Source organism: Amblyomma americanum, chromosome 11 (assembly GCF_052857255.1).
Source record: "Amblyomma americanum isolate KBUSLIRL-KWMA chromosome 11, ASM5285725v1, whole genome shotgun sequence".
Lineage (NCBI taxonomy): Eukaryota > Metazoa > Arthropoda > Arachnida > Ixodida > Ixodidae > Amblyomma > Amblyomma americanum.
The window spans coordinates 54,808,184-54,829,113 of NC_135507.1; the positions used below are offsets into that span (position 1 = coordinate 54,808,184).

Sequence of the window (20,930 nt, forward strand, 5' to 3'; positions counted from 1 at the left end):
TTGTTATGTGTACATATCAAATGACTAAACATTCACTTACCAGATGGAGAGCGCGCCTCTGCCTGCTGCAGGCCGCTTGTCCGTGGCATCTCCCCCACGGACACATGGGGCTGGTTCTGCAAGAGGCACAGCGCCCCACGTTCATGCACGAGTGTCTCGAAGTTCATTCTGTGTGTGCATTGCTCACAGTACATGGCCCCGAGGTTGACATTCATTATTCTTCATTAGCCTCCCCTATCATTTCCCCTTAATTATTAGTAACATCACCGCGGCTTACCACATACCTGGCTGGAGGAAGAAAACATAGGAGCTGCGACGCCTTGCACGAGGCCCGGCGACCGCAGCTTACACACGCGGCCTGCCAGCCCCGGCAGCCTGCTGCCTCCAGTGCCCCTGCGACAGGATGCGGAGATACATATTCAACTGCCATTCGACAGACCGTTGTTGACACGCTCACCTTCCCACTGCCAAAAACTGTGCCTCCTGCTTCTTGCAGTGGGTGCACCGCACTTGCCACGTGTGGCGCCAGCGGAGCACACTTTTGGCAACGGGACCCGCGGCGTTCAGCAGGGCCGCAAGCTCCTGCCACAGCTCGCGCCTGCGAGCCGCCGTGTAGCCCCCGGAAAGGGGTGCGGCGGCGTGGGCGAGCGCCGGGTGCTGCTCCATGAACTCCACCATTATCAAGTATTGTTCTTTTGAGACACGCGTGCTCGTCTTCACAGACATGATGGCCGTTTCAAATGATAACGGTCTATCATGCCAATTCCGCCAGCGATTTCTTGGTATCGGTCGGGGAATGAAATAGGGAATAATTGGGAATGTACAGCTTGGGTTCACGCAGACATGCACTATATATAACTTGGGTTCACACAGCAGAGCATTGACGTGCGCTCTATTGCAACAACTTATACAAGGTTACGAAGGAGCAAGGACGAGCAAGACGGGTGGTAGAGTGCGCCTAATCGTTTTTCTTGTCCTTGATCGTTCCTTACTTACACGTCTACACACAATGAACTGACGATCACGCAGCCATACAACTTTATTTCGCCCCATATGTCACACTTCCCCGTCGTCTTGTATTTAGCAAACAAAAAACGGAACTACACATCCCATTTGTCAACCGAAGGGCATCTTTGGGCCATTGTTGTCATCGATAATAAGCAAATACACACTTACCACAATATATTGTCTTCGTCAATTTTCCAGCCCAGCGCTCCTTGTAAGTTGATCTCCGCAGGCCCATAGCATTCACTGCCTTCAATCAGATTTTTCTGCGCACTTCAGACATCCGCAAAGTACCTTGATTTTAGACGACACGCAAAAAATCGGGAACTAGCCGTGGAATCAGCTGTTTTCTTGCAGGCCTCCATGTTCACGCGATATGGCAGAAGAAGTTACATTACAGCAAAATTATTTGAAAAAATGAGAACGCTTCTTATTTTCCTTCGTGTTATTAACTTTACAACACAGTTTACTACCAAAATAAAACATTGTTTTCTTCATTGTGTTTTTGTTCATTTTCAGACTAACATGTTCACGCTTTACCGCTGACAGCACACCTTCGCGGCAAAAAAGTGACTGAACAGCAAACTTAATTGCAAAAATGAAAACACTGCTTCTTTTGCTTGGTGCTGTTGAGTTTGAAATACAGTTTCTTAGCAAAATAAAACATTACTCGTTTTTATTCACTGCGTCTTTACAGCAAAACATTAGTCTACGGTCCCTTGTCGTGCGAATAGGGGTTTCGGGGCGGAGCCCTCCTACTAGCCACCGCAACCTTGCTCCGCATTGGCCGATTCGGCAGTCGGCATCACTCGGTGTCGTCATTTTGACGTCACGATCTCAAAATTGAGACAGTTTTTGAGAGCGATCCGTAATCGCGGCCCTGGTGTGCAGCACAGCCAAGGCTGCTCCAGCATAATCACAAGCCCACACTTGTGGACTTCTGCTTCTATTTCTCTCGAAAATGACTCTATGGCTTCTTCTTCAATGGCATTCCCATACGCTGTAGCTAATGACCAAAATGACCGTTCGGACAAGAACTCGGCCGGTACATGGCGCTCCTTTCTTGATTTCAGTATGTTGTGCGGCCGACTGCTGGCTGAAATACGGCATGCCCGCATTTTTTTCCATTGCAGAAAGTCTCTTTCTGACCCTCGTGTTTTTCTTTCAGTTTCTACTATTTGCTCAGCAGTTTGTACAATATTGGCCATGTAGTAACTCGTATCTTCGTCGTTGTTTTCATTGGTTGCCAGGCAGCGGTAGAGACTGGACTTTCGCAAGGTGCCTTGCACCACTGGTGGCCCATACACAATTGTTTCTTCCACTGGTTATTTATCGATTTTCACAGATAGCTCATGCTTGATGGCTGTAACGAGTGAGCAGTTATGGTCCCACAGTTCATCAAGTAATGCGGCTACAGCAGTTGCATCTTGAAGCGGCGGTACTGCTGGTGTCATTAGTTCAATGTCTTCAACTGTCTTCCCAAGAAAACCGTCCAAGCAAGCTCCCTTTTTATACGTCCCCAGTGACCGTATTAAAGGCTTCCCCCATTCTCTTGGTCCACTTGTACGTGACGCATTTTCTTTGTTTATGTACTGCACTAAAGCAGCAACATGCTTGCATCGTCCACCTGGTCCTGCCTTACAGGAGCAATTGCCATCTTCCAGTGAAGTCTGGAACTGATGCCTTCCAAGAAAATAATAAAGAACTGAAGTTTAAAAATGTGTATTACTCTATTTTTCATCACAAGCTGCCGGTATGCAAGAATCATCAGGTAAAATTGATGAGAAAAATTCTTTGTGCAATCAGCTGAAGTGTGATTTTAAACATAATTAAGGCTCTGTTATTTCAGAAAGCAAGTTTACTTTCAGCAGTAACTAATTTTGTGGAACACGAACAATGCACTAAAGCTTGCAGGCATGCAGATGGTGTATGCTGCAATTAAATGTTCCTTGCATAACCACAATGGTCCAATAATTTTTTTTTAATGTGTGAATCTAGTATCAAGAGGAAATAACTCTTTTTTACACAATTGGACCCGTGTGGCATGTAGGTATTTAATATCTGTATTATGATGTGCTGTAGTGAATGCAAGAAACGCTGAAAAACATTTAACGACCGTGCTCTGTACACGTCTCCTCGTTACAGAAAGGTAATTATGTGAGATCTGTGCCGGAAAAGGTAAAAGAGACGAGGAGAGTGTCTACTTGGGCGGTAGACTCGTGAACTGGGCGCTGCAATGGCAATTCTCGTACAGGCGCGGACGCCAGTAAACGGAGCGCGCTGTGCTGATCTTTATATCTCGATGCAGCAAGAATTAGCAGTCAGTGTTATGCATGCACGGCAGTGCAGCCGACACAAATACACCTGCGTATGCGCAGCACCTCCCATTCTTGCTTTTAAAAGAAATGGTGGGAGTTAGATTAATTGTGACAGCGCGCTAGTCTACTGCCATTCATGTATCCCGGTCGCCAGCGCATATCAGTGCATCAGTGAAGCAATGTTTTGAGGACCGGATACATGTACATGAGCATGTGCGCTGGGTCGATTTAAAACGTGCGACTCGCATGTGCTCACCACACACGTGCAGTGCAAGAGGTGTGTTTAAAAAAAAATAGAGGCTCTGTTGAAGTGATTACTTTATCGACAAAGCGGCTACTCACCACGAGCTCCACTTCGTTGCTGGGCTTCGTGACGCTCGTCTGCGCCACGCACTTGGCACGTACGCAGACTAGGTTGTCCCAGACGGTTGCGACGTCGTGGACATGCCCGCTCTTGTACAAAGCCCGGCCCTTTCTCTCGCTGTCTCCACAGAAATATTCGTCGGGGACCCGAACAACTGGGAAATCGCAGCTACGAACTTCAGCCATTCTGGCAGTGGCAACGGCAGGCGCTTAACCGGACTCCCGGAAGATGGGCCGAAAACGGCCGCTAGGCAGCTTTCAGTGGCGCCTCTATAGGCGGTACACGGGGCGTATATGCGACATGGTGGGACGACAATCAAAGCGGAGTGGAGCAATCGCACAACCTGCACACTTGCCGCCCCAACCATAGACACGTGTTAACAGGCTTTGGCTATGATACGTGCTTGCGATTTCTCGTAAGACGAACACCTCAGCTTTTACATTTGATTTCAAGCTATGTAATTTATTTGTTTTTTTTAATATTTTATTTCCATTTTTGAGTTTTTGGGAAGAATAAATTAACGTGTCCGCTAAAGTGTCCGCTGGCACACTGCACAATTGCGTTTAGTTTCGATACAGCACCATAGCACTCTTGCACCATGAGTTTGCTACTTGCCTGCTCGAAACAGTTTCCTTTTAACAGGAAGTCTAATTGAATCTCAGCTTAGATTGCTCTGTATTGAGGCTACATTTGATTGTTGCTATTGCTGCTTCTAGTAGCTGTTTGTCATTACATTGTTGTACAGTGGCCCATGGGCATTAACGTGGAGGTGGTGAGAAACACGGCTAATATAACGAAATGTATGTATTGAATGCACTCAAGTTGACTCTATGCAACTTAATGCATTAGATGGGCACAAAGCACTACGAACTCACGTAGCAGGCAACCTCACAGGTTTTTTTGTTGGGGGGGGAGTTGAATTCGACTGACCTTAAGAATGCATCACTGGCTTGCGGGTACCTCATTTCATTTTATTACCTTAAAGGCCCCAAAAGAGGGGTGTTACATAAGGGGTGGCAACAATTAAAAGCACAGATTCACAATAACAGGAAAGTTTTTACATGCTTGGTGTCGTCTGCTTGATGCACCTCTGCGGGCAGCAGCAAGTTTTTGCATAGCACGTAGTGTAAAAATCTACTAAATGCTAACTGCTAGATGACTAATCGTGAAAACGAGTAAAGGTAATGGCAGCAACAATGTCAGTAGAAACAAACATGCTGCCTCTTGCGGCTGGGGTAGTACCTGTGGCATTGACAAGCACTATACAAGTTTATCGAGTGACTCTACTTGTGCTAATTAAAAACGGGTTCTCATTCTATCACCCTCCCTATAACATATATATTATCCTACCCCAATGCTACTTCCCCTTTCATTTTTACCATCAGCTGTGCACTCCACTTTCTGGACTTCTTCCACTCCCATGCTATTAGCGCTTTGCTTTGCTCGCTGTAATTACATGTGTGTTCTTGTGAATCAGCCGTTTCTTTTTCTACGTATGCTTAGAAATGCCTAAGAGGAAAAGGTACAAGCAGCACCTTTTTGATGCCTCATGTGAGGTGCCGACTCGTACGAGACAGGTATAAATTTCGGGATGATGTGGTCAAGCTTTCTGCCTGCGAAATAGGACGCAATTCCAGCGAATCGGACAGTGACTCGCTGTTGGCTCCACTGTTCAGCAGAAGTGGCGATAGAAGTTTGCTGTCTCCTTCCGTCACAGCAGAATCTAGTGAAAGTGACGACTTGGCCGTGATGTTGGACAGTCAGCACTTGCACACTGCAGAGGAAAGTCTGGGTGGCATCTCAGACAGCTCTTCATCGAGCGACGACGATGGTTGCAACCGAAAGACTGAGGATGCTGTAGAAACAAACGAAATGGTAAGCCTCGCGGTAGTTCAGTTGCAAGTAGAGATCATTCTATTCTGCGTGCTGTTTTTGTTGCGCTTGAATTCTACAAGTAAGCCTCGCGTGTCATTTGTTTGCTTTTTTGTGAGGCCAGCAGGGTTTTATCTGTCTCGCATAAGAATATCACGTTGAAGTATGTAGTAGAAATTGTAAAAATGACACTTTTATAAATGTGCCGTTCTGGAGAATTGTACACATCAGAGGCGCCTTTGATAGGATATGTGTGCATTAAGCTGCGACAGGTTGCCTTTGTCTCCTTTGGTGCCGTGGTCACTGCACGCAATAGAAGAACGGAGCAAGATTATATCTCGAAAGGCTTCTTCCCACTTTGCTGGGCTTTTTTTAACGCTAGTTAGTTGCACCTCAAAACCGATCAAGAGCGTCGCCGCTGTATTCATTTCTAGACATGCAGCGTATGCTAATGGGAAGAAATCCTGAAATGCCCGCACATTTGGAAAATAACAGGGCATGGCGCAAAATGATGAACGTTTCTGTGGCAGCGAATACTATTGAGATGCCGCGTAAATTGCGGCGGCGCTGGCAGGGATGGACGGTCGGAAATTGTCATGCATGATCGTGTCGCCTCTAAGGAACGCGCTAACAGCAGTACCGTGCTGCCAAGTATGGATGTTACCTTGTCCGAAACCTGCGAGCGGTTGTGGTCCATTCGATAGAAAAATAGGTTTGCCTCCTTTCATGGCAAGACTATCTCGTAGCAAAAGCAGTTTGTATGTTTAGTGCGCTAGCTGCAAAAGATATAGCTTTGCAAGGAAAATTATATTTACATTGTGATCACGTTCGCTGAAGCACCCAAAAATTATTTACAACACCTGAAAGCTGGGAAAGCATGAAAACTAAAAAAGAAAGTCCTTGGAAGAAAGGACTAACATTAGTGTTAATCGTTATTACTCATAGCCCGCACAGCTAACTTAAAATTTATTTCTGTTCTGAAAGCAGCGCAGCAAATTACATATGGGATACTGAATCTGGAAAACTATCCTACATAAAAAAAAGCAGTACTGGCAGTACAAAAATTCAGCAAGCCATCAAGCGTGGCTTTAGTGGCTTCATGCAGAATTCTTTAACGGTGTCAATGCCCTGGTACATTGTGGGAACAAGTTTTTGGAAAAGTGCAGTGATTATGCTCAAAAATAGTATGTACCTGTCACATACTACTCCACATCAGAAAATTTGTCTGTGGGACAAGATTGGACCATATTGGATCTTTTTAATCACCTGGTACTAAGCTGAGGTCATTGTTGAAAAGTTAGATGCTTTGTCATTTCAGTATGTTGTAACATCAAGAATATTCAAATTATTGCTGCAGTGCACCATGTGACTAAAGGATATTCATTTTTCACATGTTATCCTAACTTTTTTCAGGAAGAGCCACTCTACCTCTAGCCCACATATTGAGACACCATGCATCAAAAGAAGCCACAGACAGCCTCCTCAAAGCTCTTGATGTACACATGCCGGAAAGTACAATTTTTCCTAAAACAAAGTATCTTTTTTTTCAAACATTTCACCTCTTCAAAGGGCAAGTGCACGACACATCTGTTGCAGCAACTGCTCCAAGCACCTGACTGTACTTCCGTGCGCAACAGAAAATTTTAAGTGCCACAAATGTTCTTCAGCATACAAATATGCCGACCTTCTGGCGTCAGGCTCATTTTAATTACTCTTGACATTCGCTGGTCAGAGAGCTGCTATTAAGTGGCAAGCTTTCACAGAATCGCACAGGTCCTCGTTACGATGTGGGTGACATCACCTAAAGTGCTGCTTGCAGCAGTTTGCCAGTAACTGATGACGATGTGCCTATTACTTTGAATACTGATGGTGTGCCATTGTTTGAATCATCAGGACACTGTGTGGCCATTTCTACTCCAGATAAATGAGCTGCCATATGAATTAAGGGCTTGCAAATTGTTGGTTCTTGGTCTAGTTTTGCAGTAAAAAACCAAATAAGAACAGCTTTCTTGCGCCGTTTGCGCAGACAAACAATAGGTTTTCTTCAGACGGTGTGCCTTGGACGACTCCGGCTGGAGTGGACAAGGTGTGTCATGTCTACCCTGGGCCGTGTAGTGTGGACACCGTAGCCCGCTGCATGGTAATGAACATGCACCAATTCAGTGGTGCTCATGGGTGCGCTTGATGCGAGCAGAGTGGACAGGTCATTGATAAAGGTAGAGGCCACACTCGTGTGTACGAAATGCAGAGAACCATGGTGCAAAATTAAGGACCAAAGAACACTCTGAAAAGTAAGCCGAAGGGCACAGAAGAGGGGTGAGCCCCTGTCACATATATTATGGAGCCTAAATTAAATTTTAAAGGAAAAAGGTGTGAAGAAGACGACGCGAATTAACCGAAGAATAAAGAGGAAGAAGAAGCATTCGTTGAGGTGGAGAGAGATGATTGGTGGAGAAGCATTCGGCGAGGTGGAGAAAGATGATTGGTGGAGAAAATAAGACGACGACAAGGCTTACGTGGACTAACACCGAGGCTATAAAAGGGGCGAGCGAGAGCGAGGCACAGGGGGGAACAGCAGAGAAGCGGAGGCTCCGGCGGGTCAGGGACACTGGCTGGAAGAGACCGACGCCGGCTACTGCTCCGGTGAGCTCGCGTTCTACGACTTCGCATCGTGGACTTCCTGCCATGCCTGCGCCCGTTCCGGAGAGTCAACAGAGGACGCTACCACCTGCTACGGCCAGGGGTATCTCCAGCGCTGTTTCCACCCATCCGGGTGGTGCCCCCAACGCCAACACCAGCATCACCTCCACGGGCGCTTGGACCGGGAGCTTGTACGACACAGCCAGCGACGCCAGCCCAAGCGCGGTGAACGCCGCCTCGACGCCGCCTACTGGATCCATATAACGCCGCAGCCACACCGAACCAACCGTGAGCACGAACGCCGACCGCTAATAGTAGAACACTAGTAGACGCTAGTAGCAGTGTGCCCAAGTCGTGTGTATTTATAGTCTCTGTGTTTTGTGTAAGTTTTGTTAGATTTGTGTTCTAGTGTGGGTGCCACGTAGGATGTATTAAATGTGCGTTTGTGTGGGTACACCCGTCGCCTAGTCCATTCTTTTCAGTCCGAGTGTTCTGCGGAGAGATCCGTGACAAAGATAAGTGGCGAGCCTGCCAGGATACATTTCCTTTTTCTTTTTTGCTTTGTCTCGGATTTTTCCGATCTCTCGACGGCAGAAAGTATGGATTTGGCAAAAACGTTAGAACTGGCGCTCAAGCTGGGGTTAAGCAAAGAAGAGGCGATGCGTCTGTATGACGAGGAGGGAAAGAGGCAGAAAGAGGAAAGGGCGCAAGCACGCGCAGACGCTTGTGAAGCAGAACGCGAGGCGAAAACAGCTTGTGAGGCAGAAGAGCGAGAAGAGAAAAGAGCTCGCGAGGCAGAGAGAAGAGCTCGCGAGGCGGAAAAGTGAGAAGAGAAAAGAGCTCGCGAGGCAGAAGAACAGGAGAAAAGAAGGATAGAACGGGAGAAGGAGTTTATTTTGTGGAAACAGGCGCATGTCGCGGGAGGATATGAGTAGATCACGGACAATGATCAGCGTTCCTTAGCGGGTACAGAATCTCCTAGACCAGCCAGTTTGCCCAAGGAAGCTGATGGCTCCTTTTGATGACAAGAGAGATGATTTGGATGCATATCTGCAACGATTCGAGTGGATAGCTTTGGGGCAAGGCTGGGAGCGCAGTGAATGGGCCACGGCATTAAGCACGTGTTTAGTTGGAGAGGCGCTGAATGTGTTTGGAAGGATGCCCGCTGCTGATTTCATGGACTATGAGAAAGTCAAAAAAGCACTCCTCCAGAGATTCAGGCTTACTGCAGAGGGTTTTCGTGAGAGATTTCGCACCGCGAAACCTGAGGATTCGGAAAAAGCGAAGCAGTTTTCCTGCAGGCTGACCAACTATTTTGACAGGTGGCTTGATATGTCAAACACTGAAAAGAGTTTTGAAGTGGTGCATGACAAGCTGGTCACAGAGCAATTTTTAGCGTGTTGCAGCTCAAAGCTGGCGCTATTCCTGAAGGAAAGAAAGTTGTGTTCAATAGAAGAGTTCGCCGACACTGCAGACCAATTCCTCGAGGCTCAAGGGCTAAGAAATTTGAGTAAGGCAAAGGAGGAAACCCAAAAGGTCCTAGAGACAGATGCGGCTTGGTGGTGCGTCCAAGGCTCCAGTAAGGTGTTTTCTCTGCGGCAAGGTGGGACACCGTGCAGCTGACTGTCGGACTAGTAGCGCGCTGCCCAGAAAACACAGGTTGTGTGTCAAGGTTGTAAGAGGAGAGGTCATACTCTGGATGACTGCCGATACAGAACGCAGTACCGAGCTGCATGCGTTGTCGACTCAAGAGTAGAACTTGTCATGCCACCCGAAGTTCCACAGCTGAAAGGAGAGCAAACGCCGCTGGAAAATGATGCAGTGAGTGGAACACTCAACTTGCTGCCTGGGGAACTTCATTACTTCTGCCTACCAGTCAGATGGAAACTGTGAAGCCGACAGTACATCTAGCAGTGCCAATGTCTACCGCAAAAGAAGCACAACTTTTGCCTCATCATTTACTGAACATTTCAGGGCCCTTCTGCTGAAGCCTTATGGCGGCGTTTCCTTGACGCCTCAGCAGCAAGCATTCAACAAAGCTATGAGCAGTGTGAGGCAGGCAGTGGAATGGGGCTTCGGTAAAACTGCGGGAATTTTTGCCTTTGTAGACTTCAAAAAAAATCAGAAGCTTTACCTACAGAACCTGCCACGCATATACAAAGCAAGTGCACTTCTTACGAACTGCCATACCTGCTTGTACAGCGCCCAAGTTTCTCAGTATTTTTGCCTTGAGCCACCACCTGTAGAGGTTTACCTTGCCCCTCGATAGTGCTTCATAAAACCACGCAGCTACGAAAGCGAAGAGTTTATTTCATGATTGTAAAAGGGTAATGATGAATCAAAATGACAATTATTTGGTTATATTATCGATAATGCAGACAAATTCGCAGCATAAATAAGACGCACACAGAAGACAAGGAACACACAAGACAGGACTGTGCTGCACAGTCCTGTCTGCAGCTGCAGCACAGTCCTGTCTTGTGTGTTCCTTGTCTTCCGTGTGCGTCTTATTTATGCTGCGAATTTGTCTGCATTATGAATAGCAACCAACTGGCCCAATCTACCGTGTTACTTCAAGATGTTGTCGCTGTTGTGCATTCAGTATACTGAGCAGTTTTTTGTTCTGATCATCAAACATTTTTTGTAGATGCTCAATGAATTTCTGTTGGTTTGCTTCCCAGGAGGATGCTTCCAATTGGAGTTTTTTTTCTTCGAGCTCCAGCTTGTGTTCGTCTAAAGCAAGGCGGCGCTCCTTGTTCTCCACTTTCCTCCTTTAAATTTCCAGCTCCTTGTTTCGAAGTTCATATTCATGAGTCTCCCTCATTGTCAGAAGCTGGAGGCCCATGCTTTGTAGTCCTCGAATTCCTGCAAAGGTAGACAAACAAGGCAATTTCGGCTGTCAGTTCAATTGAGTTCATGCACTGTACGGCTGCTGTGTAGTATTATAATGCCGTAGGACAAGCATAGATCCTGTGATAAAGCTCCTGTGATAAAAGTTCATATTCAACTGATTAAGTATTCTATCGTTTGCAAACATGTATTTGTGTGACACCTACCTTTTAGGTTAGTGTTTTCGTGCCTGACGTACCTTGATAAACAAACTTTGTTCCTGTGCATTTATTCGACATTTCTAGATCTATTCATGAAAGAGATGGGAATGTTTCCAATTCTGTTAAGCATTCATGTGATAAAAAAACACTTGGGTCATGAACTGCTGCGCCATGGCAAAATGTGTTTTGATTTCTGCATTCTGTCTTCCTACTCAGGCGAGGTTCTTACTGTTAATATTTGTGGTTTTTATAAATATGTTTTAAAGGTGTCAGGAATGAGTGTCAATACATACTCATAGTTTCCATATAGACATGAACGATAATTTTGTACTGTAAGGTTAAATGAAGACGGCTCTAGTTCTGCTTCCACAAATCAACGGACAAAGCTGCCCAAACCCTACTCATGTCAACATTTACCCATGTACACTTATAATGCTCTCCTGAACATCATTCCGCTTTGTGTGTAAATAAACATGTGGTAAATACACATTTCTAAAAGACTTGCCTTTAGCCATGGCCGGCAGAATCTGTTGCCTAGCTGCAGGCTGGCGCTGGTCGACAGACGGAGGTGCTCAGGGAGGACGCTGTTGCCCTGAAATGACTTGGCTCTGCTGCTGCTGCTGGCCACCATCCGTCTGCTCTGTGTGGTCCCACTCAGTGTCACTGGTAGCTGCAGACGGTTCCAGCACAAGCTTCTCATCATAAACTCTGAGGAACATCTGCGCTGAAGGAGTTCCTGTTTATAATAAATGAGAAAAGAAGGAGGCAAAATCATACAAGGAGGGTTGCCAGATTGGGCTACTGTTCGTCCGAGTTGGCATTGAAAGTTTCCATTTGTCTATGTGGCTAGTTTTGGATTACATTTTTTTGCTGCGCCCATGTCAATATGATTTGTTCTGTAATAAATATTGTGAATGTTTTTGTATATCCTTTCTCTACTTTGTGCCAGTGTTCGAGGCATCTGCGGAGAGGCTGTTTTCTCCGTTGGAGCCCTGTTAGCTGATTGCAAATGACACGAAATTTTGTGTGGACCTCAGGATAGACTGGGCAAGTGTCCTGCGTGGGCAGCCCAACAGCCTGTAGACAAAAATGAAGGTAGAACATGCGTGCTTCTAAAGTGTATCATTCCCTAGAGCTAGTCTGTCATCAGGCAATCAATGGTGATCATCAGGCTACCTCCACACTGACTGCCTTGCCTGCTATTCTAAGGCAAGAATTTATGTGTGCAAAACGTTCGTTCAAATGGATAACACATTCTCCAAAAGGGCAAGAGAAGGGGGAAATGTCCCTCATTATCATTCGGGACACACCCCGAGGTGATGGTGGCACATCTTGTGATTGCCATCTTGTTGCACAGACACCTACCAGCCTCTGTATAACACGATGGATCAGCATTGCACCTGCCTTGCATTGAATCATGAATCAGTGTGCTGCACTGAAAGCCCGCTCTGAAGCAATGAAAAGTATAAAATGCTGCAAGGCAGCAAGAGTGCATATTAAGCGGAATGTACACTGATGAGCAAAATTGACTTTTTGTTCCACATTAGTAAATTTGAGCGAATGAACAAGCTCCTTCAATGCGAGGCCCTGGCCCCTGTCAGGCTAAAGGAGAAATTCATCTCTTTTGTTAAAAAGTTAATGGCAAGAATTTTATTACCTGCACCTATGGAGGACAACAAAGCGAAATAGGAGCAGCAGATAGATATTACATTTCAGTGCATGGCAATTCTTTTCTTAACAGCCTCGAAACGTCTTCTCTCAGCTTCTCTAACAAACATTTTCTGTTGGATAGGCACCACAACATTATTTTTGTGTGCATTAAAAGTGCACTAAAGAGGTTACCTGCTAGCCTAAAGCTTCAGAGTGACCTGCGCCTTCCTGAACCAAAAAACAAAGTACTCAGCAAATTTTATCCGGCACTCACTCAGTGCTTTTACAACTACAAATTCAATGTATGCAATAGAGTCAGTTTGCCAGCTATAAATGAAATTCAACGATATGGCATAGCCTACCGGGTTCAAAATTATTTCTGGGTAAGCGTCAGAAATGTAAAAAATGTTGCCGGCGAGCTGACGTTCCCACTGATGTCTGAGCTGGCACTCTTTGTTGTCATTCACTTATGAAACTCCACCGTCGAAAGAGTATTCAGCTAGGTCTCGGTCACTAAAACGGGCCGTAGAAATAAGGTGTCTAACTAGATTTTACAAGCGCTCCTTGTGAAGTTTGGCCTGGCCAGCAATGGAGGCTGCTACAAGGATTTTTAACCGACCATGAATTTTTGTCCCATTTCAGCTCTAACATTTCGTATGGGCCAAGCAGTTCGACTGAAATCAGCTCATGATGCCCCAGTTCCTTCTCTAACCTACTTTGTTCTCTCTGTTGTGCTAGATTTTGGAAACTCTGGATACAAGTTGCGCTAAGAGATTCTTCACTGGTCACTAGGTGCAATAAAAAGCTCAGCACACTGGCATGCAACTGTCAGCTCCAGTATCATTTGATTCAGTCCGCAAAGAGTGGGCACACAGCAGCCTGGGATACACCTGTGCAGTCATGCGGTGAACCCTCCCCCCACCACTCCCGAGAGGCTCACAGAAAGAGAAAACAAGCTAGAACACAGACGACATCAAAACTCGAGTGTTTTATGTATGCACACACGTGCTACTTGTAGAAAGCCCAGTACAAAGGCTTACGGGCCGTGCATGCGGCTTTAGAGTTATCCGGTAGAAATGGAAAACACGAGAATGCGAACTCAGATGCAGGCATTACAAAAACTTACAATCTTTCTCACCAGCTATGCAAATTTGCGAAGCTGGCGCGGCCGAATAGGAGCAGTCGCCAGCAACTTCCTCCTCCAAGTGACTCGCACCATTTGGTTGCTGTGCTGCCCTACTCGTCCTTGCGTCATAAGCCGTTGCTGGCTTTTTACGCACTGCGCAGCCCGCACTTCTTGGGGTAATCCTCGGCTCGTACTGCACAGCCTGCACGTAGTCCGAAAGGTCTTGGAGAATTTGCTTTTTCCGTCTACTGCTCTTCGGTCCCCGATCTGAATAGGCCAGAAAATGCACGTCACATAAACATGTGCGCCAGAGCTGCAGAGCGAACAAACAAAACACTCACTTTTTCAGATTCTTCGCATCCTGCCGCCTCCAGTAGCTGATGAGAAGATCTACTCGATCCTTTATCCCGCGAAGCGTTAGCTCTCGGCCTACCGCCCGGTTAACGCTCGCGAGGACGCTCACCCACTTGAGCTCGTCCCCGAATGGCCTTGTCGCAGCCACTTCCCGCAAAAGGCAAAGATCGTCTTGCGCATTAAAACATTTGCGCGGCTTCCTTGCTTGCAGGCGTGCTTGCGCCGCGTCCGCGCTCGAGGAAGCCGACGCACCAAGGTTCGCACTGGAGGCCGCCATGTTAGTGCTCGACGACGCTCACTTGCTTACACTCGCTGGGCGATCTCCGCTGGAAAGACCAGACCACGACCGGCTTTATCTTGGTAATAAAGCCGGTCGTGGACCAGACGAGCGCGCAGCGCCGCAAACCCGCTGGCCACCTGAGCGTTCTGCACATGCGCACTGGCGCCCTCTCTCGTCCGCTCCCCTCCGCTGGCCCGCTCAGCTAAGTCTCTAATGGCTGTCCCTCTCTGCAATGAGAGTGACGCTTTGTCTTGCTGAATAAACAAGAAAAAGCATTCGTTGATGTTGCAGATCTACATCAGTAGTTCACCTGGGTGTAGTATCGGTGGCTAGGAAGTAGGGTCAGTCTCCCATTGGTGTACTTGATGTACGGCACAAATGTAAGCTGGTGCTCTGCGTCAATAATTAAGTCTTCTCTCCTTGAGAATGGGCACTTCACTTCGAGTAGGAAAGCACCACTTGAAGTTTAAAAAAGCCCATCAGGGCTTCCGCAAAGCCATGGCTGCGCTCTGTGGAGAAAAATTCCAGTCTGGAAAAATTAAGTCCCTTTCTGAAATACAGTCACATCAGACTAGACTGTATGCAACAGAAGAGGTAGAAATATGCAGTGGCTTTGTACCATCTATGAGCAACAAGACTGCACGCATTGTGTCAGCACAAATTTTTAAGTCAAGCAGGTTAGATGTGGATTACCTCTACGTGTGCGCCAAATTTCTCTTTGAAATGCTTTCGTGCCACTGGCTCCATCTTCATGCCTGAAAAATAACTAAATTAGCCCAATGTGCAATGGCGTGACGTTGGAAAATATACCGTACGAAGTTGCCTCCGAGTAAAATCCTCGACGATTGAAAAGTGTTTGCAACAGCTCCTGGGGCGACTTCCTCGATCGAAGTATAGTGTGTGCTAGTGAGCACGTTATCCTAAGTTTTCTTTCTTGGTGCCACCTGTCAGAAATTTTCAATGCCGCGTGGAAAGGGAGGCAGAGAGCACAGACTTCCGTTCCCGGCACTTAGGAATGAAGGCTCTTTTCAGAGCAGAAAACACAAGTTGGGAGGTGCCGTAGTGGAGGGCTCCGGAATAATTTCGACCACCTGGGGATCTTTAACGTGCACTGACATCGCACAGCACACGGGCGCCTTAGGGTTTTTCCTCCATAAAAACGCAGGAACCCGACCGCGGCGGCTGCGTTTTTATGGAGGAAAAACGCTAAGGCGCCCGTGTGCTGTGCGATGTCAGTGCACGTTAAAGATCCCCAGGTGGTCGAAATTATTCCGGAGCCCTCCACTACGGCACCTCCCTCTTCCTTTCTTCTTTCACTCCATCCTTAACCCTTCCCTTACGGCGCGGTTCAGGTGTCCAACGATATATGAGACAGATACTGCGCCATTTCCTTTCCCCTCAAAACCAATTATTATTTTAAGCTTGCTGCGTACTGCGCGAAACTCGTTATGGGACAAGCATTTAGGTTATCATGCAGTTCCCGGTTTCTTCGTAAAGATCTCTCCCGATTAGTCGAGAGAGCTCACGTGACTTTGTAACGTCATCACAACCTGCTCTGATGGGCTACCGTAATCGGTGGAGACAGTCTGCGTGACTGTGATGTCATGAGAACCTGCCCACCATTGCAGGTAGCAACCTAGCCATCGTTCTGTGTACAACTTGCCCACAGTTGCAGTTGGATCCCCAAGTTTGGAAATTGGCACACCCCCGCAAAGTCCAAAGCATCACCGAAATTTTGGAAGTACCAAATATGGGTGGGTTGGATTCATATACCCCTGTAGCGCCCTTAGCTTTGCGCTCTCGTCGCAAGCCAGAATTTGCGCTGTGTGGCGCCGGTCAATGAAGTTAGCACTAGGCCCTGCAGCGCAATAAAAGCTCAGTTTTTCGAGAAATGCGCCGTGAGGCATAAGTTGCGAAAAGTCGAATGCAATGCACTAGATACAAAGCTAAAAGAAGGAGTGAAGTCGCAGGTAGATATTCGCAGAGGTTGCCGGTGTAGCGATTGTCTATTGTCCACTTCTCATAATCACATTCGCGGCTCCACGGCAGGCCCATCTCACTGATGCATTTTCTAAAAGCAGCCACTGTGGGCATGTCTACAAGTGTTGCAATTCACAAATATCTGTTGCAGCGCCATAGTGAGGTCTTTTTCACGCCACCGATGATACACCAATGTGGTCAGAGCCACCCCTGCCCGAATACGGCGTACGGCCCTCCTCCTGCCGAGTAAGAATGCGAGGCAGATGGTGCGAACATCGAGGGATTAGAGCGCGTTTGCTGGCGCAGAACTTGTGAAAAGGAAACATGTTACAGGAACAGATCTGCGGGAAGAAGGGAAAGTGGCGGGTAGTCTCGTGTCAAGGTGAATGATAGCATTCGCTTGATTGTATTGTGGATCCTGAGCGCGGCCACGAATCCAGTTTAATACGCACAGGTCATGGGTACTTTATGCAGAGCAGATGAATGGATCGTGAAATGTGCGTCGAAGAATGAGTGGGTTTGGGGATGGCGGTACAGCCTGTCGGGAAAGACATTCCCAAAGGTAGTGTAAAAGTGGATTTGGGCACGCAACAGGTGTTCAATGAGGGGGGAAGATGGGGTGAAACTATGAGTGACGCCAAGGTGAAATAAAGAAGCCCGTTTGTAATTGTCGCCATGTGCGGGATAAGGGTGACAAGGTACTGTGGGGTGGTGGCAGTGTCGTATGGCTGAGTTTGTAAACGTGGTGATTTGACATGTAGAAAGGACCGAGTGGCCTCTTACGCGGGTTTGGGTGCCTGATCATCCGGGGTCCTGGAGGATAGTTCTCGGACCAGCACATGAACGTACTCATTACTGGAGATCGAGGCATGTCCAAGAATCGGCGACAGAGTAACCGTTTGGTTGAGAGAGGTTTCTGTGTCAAGAATGTGTGTGGCCGGCGTCGCCACGCCCTTTAGGTAGTGTCGGTAATCGGCCTGGGAATCTGCAATTTTCGGTTTTTGTCAATCGTGGAGTGGACCAGTGCAAGTGCGATGGCGGCTTCTTCGGCCTCTGCAGGCGAATTAGGTTGGATACTGGCGGCGGCCCCCACTGTGCCGTCTTCATAGGCTACGATTACCGTGAAAAATCCTACCTTAGAATTTTTTGCCGCGTCGACATCAAGGATATCGGAGAGGTTGCTGCATGTTTTGGTAAATAGCTCGCTCGAGCCTGCCGCCTACCATGATGGAGGCTAGCGCCCATATTGCGCGGTAGGGTCTTCTGGTATATGTGATTCTGCGTGCGCAGAGAAATCATGTAAGGTGTAGGACTTGGGGTGGGAATGGTTGGATTGAGCAGGAGGTGTAGCAGTAGGCATTTCCCTGTTTCCAACGCGCTGCGGCCATGCCGAACTTCTCTTGTGCTTACGGGTGCAACAACCGAGGAAGCAGTGGGAAAAGGTTTTTCGTCATTCCATCCGGAATAACGCGGCTCGCCGAAAGGCTTTGGCTGCATAGGTTCGGCTGGGCAAACGTTGATAACGTGCTGGACCCGCGTCTTTGCGACTCGTGAATCGTACTTGGAACAAACTAGCTTCGCGCCGCGCAAGCGCGTGACTTCCTGCACACGTTTTGGCGTGCAGCTTGGATAACGAAGGCCTCCTGAGTTTTCCTTCCTCCACGAGTTTGAGGTTCTTCAGTTCAGTTCTTGCGGCCCTGGCATGCTGTATAACGGGAACACTTGCAGGGCGCGTCAGCTTCGTCTGCCCCCTAACGGCCCTCATACTCATGGAGGTAGAAATTTAATGTTATAGAGGCAAAGTGAGAGATCTTTATTTTCTCGAACTCTGATGAACTTAGGCGCACATCATGGATCGCTGGCAAGTGCGGGTAGGTTCGACCACTGCTCGTGAAAACACGAAGTTGCTCTTTCCCTCGATGTCCAATAGGTGCAAAAGCTCTGCTGCGTTCCCGCATCCGGACTCCTCGTCGTACAGCTTGGCCACCTTACGGTCCTGCTCGCTGGTAACAGCTGCAAAGCACCCACAATGCTTTTTACAAAAGGTGAAACCACCCCTCGCACTTCCCTCCGTCCTTCACAGGTCAAGAATTGGGGACTAATAATTGCAAAGCGACCGCCATTGTAACAGCTATGCGCCAAACCAGAAAGCACAAGACTGCAGACGCATCATTATCATCCCTTTCAACTAGCTTCAGGGCGCTGTCCTCAAAGCGCCCCGCTAACAAAAATTGACAAGCATATTTGAGGATGTCGGGTAACGCCTCTCCCTCGGATCTGCATTTAACTCCATTGGCCTCCCATTGCGCTAGGCACTGCCACCCCGTTCCATCAGATTTGCGTGTCACATCTCTTAACCCGACTCCCTTCCGCCTCCGATGGCATTTCCCTTTCATTGCTGTAATTGTTTGTCATCAGATATCACGGGATAAGCGGTGTGCTAAAGCCATCTCGATATTATTTTCTGTCCACTTCCAACTCTGTTATCCTACAGTTTTACTTAGTTATCGCTTGTGTAGTTTAACCTTCTTAAAAAGAAGATAGTGCGCCTCGGTAAACTGAAATCGCGGGAATAATTTATTACTCTCGTCTACATTGCAAGCTTATATGAACTTGTGCGTGTGTTCTAGTCATATATAGCAAGGTCGCACTAATTTGGGTATATTTTCGCAAGCCGTGTTGTATTTCACACGTCTACTTTCCGGTATCGCTCAAAGAGTACTTGTCAAACTTATTACATTATACTTAGCTATCGTTGACAGCAGAGTTCCTTTTGCAAAGAAACTAGGCTTGACTATGTGTAATGCTCTAATGGGAACAGGTCTTCCTGGGCAACATTATCGCCGGAATGGGTTGATTTGGGGGTTCTCATGAACCGCGCAACTTCTAGTTTCGCTTAGGCGGTGGAAACACGGCTTCGAACGGTCACGAACCCAACGTTGGCACCCTGGTTCTGACCACTAAGCGGCTGATACCAGTTAGTTTCCTTTAACTTGCCATTTGAATTTTTTGAGTGAAGCCTTGTGATGCAGTCTGGCATGCGTTGACGCAAGGTCTTACTGAGAAAAGCACAAGTTCATATAAACGTGTACCAGTCTGTCACAATTCCACTGGTCCACTTGTGCACCTGCTTATGACTAAAAATGTTATATGAATGTCACTTACTTATCGCCATGTAGTAAGCCATTTCGTTGATGACACTGGCTGCAAACTCGATGCTCTCGCTGTAGTCTGGAAGAAAACGACATGTGTTTGCATTCATGATCCTCTTTATCCCACAAGCGGAACATCTTTGGCTGCCTTCTGTCAAGTAAGGTTGGTCAGCTTCCGTGAGATTCTTAAACCATGTATTTCTCAGATGATGTGCCTGTGCTCTACATGCTTGAATTTTAAAATTTTATGGTGGGCAACAACGCAGGTTTAAGCTTCACTGTACCGACTTATTTTGGGCCCCCTTTGTTGTTAAGACCAAAGAGCAACACGGATACGTTGCACACCACTGCGAAGTGATGACTTCATGCTTAATGGGACATACCCACGGCGGGGGATTGGCTAGGGTGCATTGCTTATACAAACACACTCATGGTTAAGGAGTAATTGGATTGAACTTTATATCTCTCTGCCCCTTTATCCTCTTCTCGTTGTGCAGGGTAGCCAAGCGGGAATTGCTTGAATATATTTCCTGCCTTCTTTCTCTCCTACTTTATACGAACTATTTGCACGTGCAAAATATAGACGCTTTACAGCACCTGAGTATAGACGCCGCCATATCCGGTCACTTTGTCCCGTGCTATTGATGGTGTTTAACCTCGTGGTTCGGCGGCTGCCGATGCGCTGGCGTAGTCCAGGAAACCATTGCCCAGCTGCTCATGTTGAATAACTAGCTGACGGGCAGTACATCAGCGTTGTACGGACTCACATGGGATGTGCTTGTGTTGTAAAGGGTGTTATTTAGCAATCTGGTGCAGTCATTTTCTTCTGGTTGCTGGAGCTGCTGGCAGCGAGTCTCCTGTTCAAGGTGACCTTCCTAACCTACGCAACCCATGCTGATAATGCGTTAGCATTAAATGGATCAGTGCAACCTCAAAAGGCGACCTCTGCCTATCAGTAGTCAGTGCCAGGTGGAAATTGCTTGCCAAACTACGAACAAATTTAATATATACTAACGACCTTTTGCGTCGTAACCTCCGATATAACAAACCTTAGTAGGCCACCTGCTATATAACGAACTTTCGTGTCTGGCCTTGGATATAACAAACTTAGTGTGTTGACCTTGGATATAAAGAAGCTA

General features: G+C 47.2%; 1 protein-coding gene across 2 annotated transcripts in view; it reads left to right on the plus strand.

The window, feature by feature from the left end:
- Positions 1–20,930, plus strand: part of LOC144111257 (uncharacterized) — a 168,328-nt gene that overhangs the window by 107,512 nt on the left and 39,886 nt on the right. The window contains exon 4 of one of the 2 annotated variants that reach the window (XM_077644487.1): positions 14,375–14,537. The exons of the other annotated variant lie outside the window; for it this stretch is intronic. Within the exon in view, the coding sequence (XP_077500613.1) occupies positions 14,375–14,406 (32 nt within the window). The 3' untranslated portion in view covers positions 14,407–14,537. Of the gene's footprint in view, positions 1–14,374; positions 14,538–20,930 lie in introns of those variants that run through there. 2 annotated transcript variants of the gene reach the window in all.